At 39.3% G+C, this 10,547-nt stretch overlaps 1 protein-coding gene across 1 annotated transcript in view; it reads right to left on the reverse strand.

The window, feature by feature from the left end:
* The window catches only part of Tnks (tankyrase), a 158,552-nt gene that overhangs the window by 10,505 nt on the left and 137,500 nt on the right, over positions 1-10,547 (reverse strand). Inside the window, exons 21-25 of the mRNA XM_005362522.2 lie at positions 6,213-6,333; positions 4,947-5,044; positions 3,475-3,549; positions 2,265-2,370; positions 1,825-2,011 (exon numbers count right to left, since the gene is read on the reverse strand). Of these exons, the coding sequence (XP_005362579.1) occupies positions 1,825-2,011; positions 2,265-2,370; positions 3,475-3,549; positions 4,947-5,044; positions 6,213-6,333 (587 nt within the window). The remainder of the gene's footprint in view (positions 1-1,824; positions 2,012-2,264; positions 2,371-3,474; positions 3,550-4,946; positions 5,045-6,212; positions 6,334-10,547) is intronic.

Below are 10,547 nucleotides of genomic sequence, written 5' to 3' on the forward strand. Positions count from 1 at the left end.
TTTTTCAGACCCAGGCCAGCTGGCCTTGGTGAGTTAGGCTCCATTTTCTAAGAGATCCTGGCTAGAACATAAACTTGTCTGTCTAATTTTACCGAGTGCCCATTAATCCTCAGTTAGGTTCACTTTAGTGTTCATTTTAGGTCCTGCCTCCATGGGAGGCATGTTTTGAGATATCATTGATCCTTAGGAATTTCTCTGTTTTTAATTACAGTGCTGCTCTTAACGGAAAAGTTTCCTTCTGAGGATATGGTATCCATCTTAGAGTTGCAGATGAGTAGTTTAAAAAATAATGCAACTGTAGGTAAGTTTAAGGGCATTAGTTATAAGGAATTTCAAGTTTACATTTTAAGGTATTAACTGACTCGTAAGATACCTTATTCATATAACTTTCTAAAAACATACATTGAGTAGTTTAAAAAGTAGCATATGGCACTGTAAACTGAGACAAAGTCCACGCTGGGGAGAGCCAGGGGAAATCTACTATTGATGTTTTGTGAAATGGACATGATCTAAAGTTGCCAACGAAATGTTTGCGTGTATACCTGTCTATTAGCACTACTCCCCACTCTAGGGAAGCCTTCTGAGGAGGCCGCAATCAGGGCAGATTTACAGCTGGCCCTACAGAGGACATCTCCGTCAACCTGGCCAAGGCTCAGGGAACATTGTGGAGGGGATGGAAGCAATGGAAGAGCAGGAGAATAGCGAGGAGATCTGTGAGATGCTGCCTTAGGATAGGATCTGGTCACTGCGCTCGTGAGGTCACAGCAGCTATGGTCATCATCCATGCTGGATCAAGCCAGTTGATATTCCAGCACAGACTGGAGCATGAGGCTGTATACCTAGCTGAGGAGCTATAGGCAACTGAGGGCTTCTGGGAGAGGAAGTTTATTTTGGGGCGTGGCTATGCCAGCTTCACTGAGGCACACTCCAGTAGCTCAATCAGACTGAGAGAATGATCCAAACCCATAAAGACATGAAGGTCAGTGGGAAAAGAAGGTGGGGTCTGGGGCACGTGCAAGGGGTAGCTGGGTATGATCAGGATACAATTTATGAAATTGCCAAAGAATAAATATTCAAAAACAAGTACAATAAATCCTAATCTTTTTATTGTTTTCTATTGGTGGGGAAAGAAATATTGCTTTTTCACTCACTTAAATGTAATTTTCTCCAACTTCTGAATTATAAAATCCTATTTTAAAAAGCTGATAGTCAGCTGGGCGGTGGTGGCACATACCTTTAATCCCAGCACTTGGGAGGTAGAGGCAGACAGACCTCTGAGTTTGAGGCCTGTCTGATCTACAGAGTGAGTTTCAGGACAGCCAGGGCTACACAGAGAAAACCTGTCTTGAAAAAAACAAAACAAAATTCCCAAACCAACCAGCCAACCAACCAAAAACAACAACAACAACAACAACAACAACAAAAAAAAAACTCAAACAACAACAACAAAGCTGACATTCATTTGCTTGCTATTAATTCCAAAGCTGATGTTTTGAAGCTGGACTTTCCAAGGGGAATTATTATTAAGCTGCCTAAAAACAATCATCACTAGAAACAGCAGAAATTGGCCTTGAGTCTCATGACATGACCATGGCTTTTGTCCTATGGTACTTATTCTGTGTTTTCTAGTAAAGATGCTAAGTAAGGACTGAAATGCAGTGTCATACAAACTGCACCGAGCGCATGGGTTTGGTTCGCACCACTGGTACCAGCACTTCAGTCATTGCTCTGGAGCAAAGGCTGACCAGCAAGTTCAACAGAAACTGCTATACTCATTTAGTTAGCAGAGGGTGACAACCATTCCACTTGCTGCAGGACGCTCACCTGTGGCATATATAACATGACCGGTCTTTGTGAGTGGGACAGCCTGTGCCTCCTCCAATCCCATAAACATACTGGTTGCTTTTTGAGGAGTTTTCAGCAAAGTAAATTCCAGCTCCAAACATCCCTCCAATATATGCATGTCGCTCATCAAACCCTTTATGAATAATTGCATTAATGAAAGGAGAACCTAAAATATAAAGGTAGAAAAATTAGTTTACACTATTTTCACCAAATACACTAATACTAAAGAAGAAAAACAAAAACCCAGGTGGAATTTAGTTCAGAAGTTCAGAAAGCCATTCACATTGCACATACTTGGGAAAGACTGTGGCAACATGCAAATCATTAGACAACTAGGAATTATTTCAGTCCAATAAATGCAAACATGTTATAATCCCATGGGCTTTCCTGTCCCTCACCCCCGAAGTGCAGGCACTCACCGTGGAACAGCATGCGTTCATTGTGATGGTTGTGATTCTCCTCAGACACCTCTTTCTGTCTGTGACAGAACCGCTCCCTCAGCTTTTTGTTCACAACTTTCTGAATCTTCAGGAAGGAAGGAAAAAGTTGTTACTAGTTAAATATAAATATATAAGTATCTGATTTAAAATGACAATTAGTTTTCCCTTTGGTGGTGTCAATTTTGTTTTGTTTGACACATTATCTAAAAGTCACTGTGTCAGTGGAATTCAGTTAACAGGCTAGCTTTCCGTGACACAACTTTTACAGTTCTTGTTACTTAGCATTCCATTATTGTTTTGTATGTGTGCATGTGCAGGGAAGCGAGTGCCCGTGAGTGTGAAGCCAGAAACCAATGATGAGAATTCTGCTCTCTCATCTCCACCTTACTTTTGAGGCAGGCCCCCCACTGACCCCGAAGTTTACTGTTGGCTACACTAGCTGTGAGAGAGCTTTCGGGATCTTTCTATCTCTGTCTCCTGGCTGAGATAAGGGTGCACACCACCATGCCTGGTCTTCACATGCATGTTGGGGATTCTAACTTGGCCCCTTGCGTTTGTGTGGATATAGCTTTCACTATATCCGCTAAGCCATTTCCTCGCTGCCTCTATTTTGTATTAACCAACCAACCAACCAACAACAAAACCTTTATGGCTTATTTGATATTCACCAGGATAATCCCTGTAAACCTATTAAGAGATGATTAAACCAGTTCTCAACAGACGCAACTCACCTTCACTCCAGCCTCTGAAAAGCAGGCAATGGCCACACAGCTTTTTCTGTGACTTGAGAGACATGCATTCTGATCTCATGGATGACAAGTAGACAATCTAGGCTTTACTAAATGCTACTTTCAAATAGTTTAAAGCAAAAAGCCACTGCTGTTGAGGACCTGAGGATGCACAGGACGTCTGTGATGGCGGGACATCTGTGGCACTTCACTAGTTGCCGTGTGACTGGCCTTCTGTTTGGAGCTTTGCTGTTTTCAGGGTGTCTCAATTTTTGGTCCAGTTTGGTTTTGAGGGTTAGAGGTTACAGTGAAGAGAACAGGTGGTTTCAGGACAATAGATGGTTATTTTTGACAATTTGAATTTTTTTCTTTTGAAATTCTTACAGTTCTTTTCACTGTCCACATTATTTTTGTGTTAGTTTTGTAATCCAATTTTCACCATAAATACTTTACAAACTTACCCGAATGACATTGTATCTGTTGAAAATGCCACCAGCATTTCCACCATCTCTGTGCTCTCGGATAGTACTCTGCATCTGCAGAACAAAGGGAAATAATTAACTTCACGAGAGCCAACAGTGTGCATTCCTTCTGCTATCTCCAGCATATTCCAGTTCTCCCAGCTATCTCCCTGATGAGTCTGAATCTCATAAACGCACTCACTACACACTGATCAAACAAATTTAATGAGTATTTGTATCAGGAAATGGTCATGAGTACCAAAACTTTTCTAATAAAAGTTTTGGAAGAATTTTTTGAAACACAATAGGGAAACTGAAAAAAATAATCACTTTAAATAATGTATGGTTACTATTTTGTTACTGAATAAGTGAAACTAAAATGTTAGTCAACTTAAACCACATTAGATTAAATGCTAAAAATAATATTTTAAAAACATTATTTCATTTTCTCTCAATTATCTTTGGGATCTTGATATATCAACTCAGGCAAGAGAAGCTGAGTGCTTTTCAAAATTAAATGGGCAACCTTCTCCTGAACTGCTAATACCTTCACTATGAAATTAAAAATTATTATGGAAAAGAAGGTGTTTTAAAGATTTAAGTGAGAGCCCAGGTTTCAAGTCAGCATCACAGAAGTGCCCGAGTCTCTGGCAACTGACGTGGAGTGAACTCTACTCACACTCCACGTAGGGGAATGTCCAGCATTCTTCTTACATGACCAGAATTTACTAAGGGACACCATCTTCCTGAATGTGAACTGAAACATTACTACAGGGTATGACAATTCTGTATTTTCTAGTGGGTTTTCCTAGCACTGAATAAAGATAATATGAGCACTAAAAATAAAAAAAATAAAATAAAGCAAACAACAACAGAAAACCCTTAACTGAGGCAATCCAGTTTCTGCTTGGATGTTTGTATAAGCTGCCAGGCAGCTTACTCACAATGATAGTTAGATATGGCCTTAGGGGCAGGACATACAAGACACCAGTGCAGAGGAAATTCCCATGCCCCTTTCACAAGTAATTATTACAAATAGTGTTGGAAAGAACTGTGATTGCGGAAATTATAAGATAGAAGCACATGTAACCAGACACTGTCCTAAGGAAACACACTTAATAATTACATAAAAAAAAAAAGACTAGAAGGTATTTTCTGTCTACAAGACAAGGTTCTTGTTCTATCTCAATCTTAGGTGCATCTTACTGTATGAAAATGTTCTAAAAGAATTATTATTTGCATGATTTAAAACTTCCAAAATTTCCAGGATAAAAAGATAGAGCTATTCTACACACAGACTTGTGATACAACAGCAATGTATAGTGTTAGTTTATGATCACATTCAAACGCTTGCTGGGGACTGAGAACGAGCAACAGGCAGTGACCCCAGAACAGAATAACGTAAGCTGATGTCTCCCGGAAAACAGTCTTAACAGAATTTGGGAAAATAGAAACTTTTTGATGTCTATTACCTCTTCTTCTACTGACTGATACTCTTTGTCTTCTGGAGCAAGATCTAGCAAAATAGTCCCCTGATTCACACAGTGAAAAGTCAAATACGGATTGGTTCCTGTAGGAGAAAAAACAAAACCAAACAAACGTGTAAAGACAAGTCCACATCACCCCAGTTGCACTCAGTTTATGAAAAACTTGGTTAGAAACAGCTGACAGTTTGAACAGCCTGCACTGTCCATCTCCACCTCAAATACAGTCTGCTTAGCAAATATACCAGAGGCACACGAGGAAATTAGGTGTTGAGGGACTTAGGCACTCCTGTGAACTCCTACACAGCAGGGTTCAACACCTGCTGAACTGAACTCAATCATGAACAAAGTTGATGACATGCATACTAAAAAGAGATACATACACTGAATTATAAAGGACTGAGCTCTAAAATACAACAATTGTCCTCAAAAACTCTTGGGATGGCTTAAAATGATCACCAACAGAACTTATCTGTTCACTTCATAGGGTTGACTAAAATACATATTTGAAAAAAAAACAAGAATCAAATTCAAAATTGTCTGAGTTATGGTTGCATGCAATTCTTGAAACTTTTAATCAACTCCATAGATAAACAATTTGTTTCCTTGTTTTTACTTTCTCTCCTCTATGGCAATGCTTCTAACAAGAAGAAACACAGTAAACATGAAAGAGAAGATGCCTGTGACAATGAAGGGACATGGATGAGCTGTGGTCCTGAGGGTGGGAGAAGAGCTCAAAATGAAATAAGAAAGGTCAGATCATGAAAAGTTGCGTGTCAGTGTCTGATTTTACCCCGACAGCACAGGGTGCTATGGATGGGTTCAGTGTAGGAGAGAGGGTTGGACTCATGCTGGAAGGTCCTCTGGCAGCACTGGACAAGGCCCAGGGAGGTCAAGATGCAGGCAGGGGAGAAGCTGACAGAGGCTCTGAGGCCCAGCAGAGAGAACAACGGCTTGAGTTAGGTGACAGTAGTGGGAAAAAAACAAAGATTTGAGAGCAAATTCAGGCCATAAAGTCTCTCCAGATAGATGAAGATAGGGAGAGGAATGATCCCAGGCTTGCCCAGTTAGAGAAAGTGATTAGTTGAGCTGAGGAAGGCAGCGGGCGCTATACCTGTTATCTGCACGTGCTCAGACTCTCAAAACAGTCTTTATATTCAGAACTTAGTGAAGAAATATTTATTAAAATATTCATAAATTACATATAAAATATATGATACATATAAATATAAAAACATTTTTTAAATAGCTTACCTTGTTGCCCACCTAAAAGTCTTTCAACACCCTTAATTAGCTTGTGGCGGTGCCCATATGCATTGATGCCTATTTCTTTCAGTTCTTCATGACCCATATCAGCCAACACATCTAATGTAATCTGCAAAATGAAAGAAATTGCATACTAAATCTGTAACAGCTCTTTGGAGGATATAAGCTCTTGCACCTGTGTATAGTGCTATGACTACCACGCAAGTTAAAGAACCTGTTTCCTTTTATAAACATGACCTTCAATCTGCTTAAGAAGAATGGCAGCCTTCTAGCTCAGTAAAAACACTCTGCATTTGCTTCAAGCAGATGAAGAATTAAGACAAGAGACCCAGTGTGATGGGAGACGAATGATCACTGCCATGTTTTTTCTGATTTCAATTCTGCCATCTTCTGTTTGCCCTCAGATAGATGGATTAGCAGCTTGAAAATGGGAAGATCCCAAAATCAGAATCATGTGGGTAGCAGAAATGGAGATCAGAGGGAAGGGAGAAGCATTTTAATTAATCACAGTGTGACAAAGCAAGCCTACCTTAGATAAGAAAATTCCCAGTGCCAGGAAGTAAGCAAGCCAGTAGTGGCCTCAGGAAGTAGTTAGACTTACAGTTTAGGTTTAGACCACAGGTCATTTTTATAAAGAAGTGACATCAGAAACCCCAGTTTGGAAAAAAGAGAGAGATGGGTTTTTTTTTTTGTTTTTTTGTTTTTTTTTTTGGTTTTTCGAGACAGGGTTTCTCTGTGGCTTTGGAGCCTGTTCTGGATCTAGCTCTGTAGAACCAGGCTGGTCTTGAACTCACAGAGATCCGCCTGCCTCTGCCTCCCGAGTGCTGGGATTAAAGGCGTGCGCCACCATCGCCCGGCAGAGAGATGGTTTTTAAGCTCATAAGTTGTCAGGTTAGCAATCCTTCTGCCTAACACATTCGATGTTTGCACAGAATGGTGACCTTTGAGTTCTGGTGATTCATCTCAGATGACAAGCAGGAGCTTGCTGATTTCCTTATAGCTTTGTGGGCTGTAGTAATTGTGACTCTGCCTCCACCCAGTGGCAAAGTTCTGAAATCACCTGTGGCCAGAATGGCACTGGTAGTTTTTCAGGACAGAAAAGGCCCCAGGATAAATATAGGTCTGTTGCTCCTCGTTTTTTCTTTCTTTGGAGAACTGAAATATTTTTATAGACTTTTAAAAATCTAACTCATACAAGATTAAAGAATCATAAGTATCCAACCGAAGAGATGGTTCAGAGGTTAAGAACATTGGCTGCTCTTTCAGAGGTACTGAACTCAATTCCCAGCAACCACATGGTGGCTCACAAACCATCCATAATAAGACCTGGTGCCCTCTTCTGGCCTGTGGGTAGAACACTGTATACAAACTAAATACATTTTTATATGTGCATAACTTTCTCAATATTTACACTTAAGCACAAAAGGACAAATCAGGCCCAGAGCTCTGATTTTTACTGTCAAAATGAAACATTACACAATGAGCAGGATCATCTCAGGGCAAGGAACACCACTGCTCATTCTCTGAAGTAATTTAGCATGTTACTGCTAAGTGGCCATTGAAGAATAATTGTTTCATTCTACAAAATGGGCAACTTTCTTCTAATCACCCAAAGCAAGTTTTCAACAGAGCTTTCAAAAGACAACAAGGCACTAGATGAAATATTCATCTTTGAAATAGAACAGTTTACAAAATAGGAATCTTTATATTTTAAGTTAGAGCTGACTTTAACATAATTTGTGAACAGTGTTACTGCTATCTTTCTCATCAATATATTTTATACTTCAGTTTAAACACAGCTGACAATAGAAACACGGCCTCATATATAGGTGGCAACTTTAGATTACACACTTCAAAATCTTTTTAATTGATGCACATAGTATATAGCTGAAGGGTGTCAAAACCAGACTAGAAGTCAAAAACCAAACTCTAAAGAAAGAATATTTATAATCACATTCTAGAGAAAGAAATGAAGTTTAATATATAGACTTGCAGAAAAAAAAAAAAGGATGTAAAACTCCTTGCCCAAGCCCCTTGCCTGAGCAAAGGAACCCTGGGGTTACTATACTCCAGTTTACAAAGCAGCCTCTAAAATGGCTGCCAGGGATCCTCAGTCCCTAGTATACCTGCCCTGATTATAATACCCCCCTTGGGTGTGGGTGAGCTACCCTCACTGACCAGTTACTAACACTGATAAAGCAGAAATGACAGAACAGTACTTTTTCTCCTACATTCAATCAATTCTTTTATTATCTTTAAAACTCACTGATATGGGGGAACAGACAGAGAACATGCTTAGGTATTTGGAAAGAATCACAAGTTTGCTTCCCTAGTTATTTTCTCTGGGGGGAGAAAGTTACTCATGTCTACATCAATATAAAATCTTTAAAGTAAGTTTTTTCATTTACGAGATAAAAATAGGTCAGCATGCAAAGTAAATGCCATGTCTTCTAAGATTTCTGTGAAGAGAAAATTATTTTAACTGAAAAAATCTTTTACTTGGGTGGTGTTGGTGGCAGCGACTTTATAATCATATTTACAATGAATTTATTTGAGTTCAAGCTTTGTTTTATCACAATTTGAAAAACATATATGGTCACTTTCTGTGAAAATATATAGGTTGACTATAAATGCACCCAGTTATAGCAGCTGAGCTCCAGAAATTATAATATAAATCTAAATTTTCTTTGTCATAGACATGAGCACTCTAGGTAGGAAGCTACATTTTAAGTGGGAGTTGATATTACACAGTGTTAAAGTTAATTAGAAGGGATTCTGGTATATTTTTGGAAAGTATCTATATGGAATAAGAGAACAGATTTCTGAGCAATGAATTGAGAAGGTGGAGCTGAAAATATGGTACAGTAAAGCTCTTCCAGCACCGGAAAAAATTATCTCCCACATCCCAGGGAGAGGGGTAGACACATATATGAACAGAAAGAGCAGCATACAGTATGTCAAAGTCTCAGGAAACACATAGGAATTCAGGGGACACAATGCATGTACTGCACACTTCCACTCTACACAAGTATGTTGACAATACATGTACTGCTCACTTCCACGCTACACACATTACTGGGCTGCTCTAGAATGCTCATAACAGAAAATTCTAATGGTATGCTACGGAAGAATTAAGTGGACTTACTATTTTATAACTGAGGACTAAACACCTGCACTTGCTACAGTAAATACAGCAGCACAGAAGGTGGTCAAACATGATTGGGCACTAAGAAAGGCACAGCATTGACCTAGAGGAGCAGGCTACAATAGCTAATATACATAAGTGCAACAGTTAACATCTGGACTACGAAAAGGACACAAATTATTCTGGACAAAAGGAAAATCAATAGAACAAAACTTCAGGAAAAAGAAATACTAAAAACATGAAAACGCCAAGCAGTCAGAAGAAGTTATTGAAGGCTGAATCATCAAACTACTAAGTCAATAACCCAAGAGAAACACACCCCAGGAGGTCAGGCAATGATAAAGAGAATCCCCATGAGAAGGAAAGAGCAAACAGAGCTACACATTAGAAGGCAAGCTGACAAAAACGCACAACTATAATTCGAGGAAAAGCTCTCAACAGGAGGCAGAGTCACTTGTCTGAATTATGGTCTTTGGCTTATTAAACCAAGACAATTACTTCAGTCATGATTCAGAATGAAGGGATGCAGCTGTTCATGTGGCTATAGCAGAGGATGTGGCCAAACAACGTAAAGCCTCACTGTTCACAGTGCTCTCCCAGAAGATGACCAGATGGCAGGGAGAGGAGACCCTTACAGTGGAGTGTAACCTCTTCACCACAAATGAAGACCATGTGATGCCTTAACAAAGTATGACTTCAAAGTTGGCAAAAACACCCAATTTCACCAGCAATTTTAAGCATTCACATACTATAGGTGTGCTTAACTGACTGGCAAGAGAAGTGGTAGGCTAAATGCCTCTTAATCTGCTTTACAGTCAGAGAAAAACAGACCAAGGTGTTTAGTTAGTTCAATTCTAGTTCAATTCTATTTCAACTGTTTGAGTCATTAAAAATACTAAGGATGAACTATAGTAAATGTAAAATTTATTTAACCAAAGAAATAAAAGCATAATAAAATCTTACTATAAATCATATAAAAACATAACAAGAACAACAAATAAACAAACAAACAAACTGCCTTCCAGATATTTTTTGAAGTAAGGTTTCACTAAAGCCCATATTATCTTCTAATGGTCTAGGCTAACCTCAACTTTGTGATCCTCCTGCTTCATCCTCCCAAGTGCTAGTTATAGGAGTGTGCCACCTACCTATCGTAACCCAAGGTATTTAAGTTAAAG

The sequence above is a fragment of the Microtus ochrogaster genome, linkage group LG7_11 (assembly GCF_000317375.1).
Source record: "Microtus ochrogaster isolate Prairie Vole_2 linkage group LG7_11, MicOch1.0, whole genome shotgun sequence".
Classification (NCBI taxonomy): Eukaryota; Metazoa; Chordata; class Mammalia; order Rodentia; family Cricetidae; genus Microtus; species Microtus ochrogaster.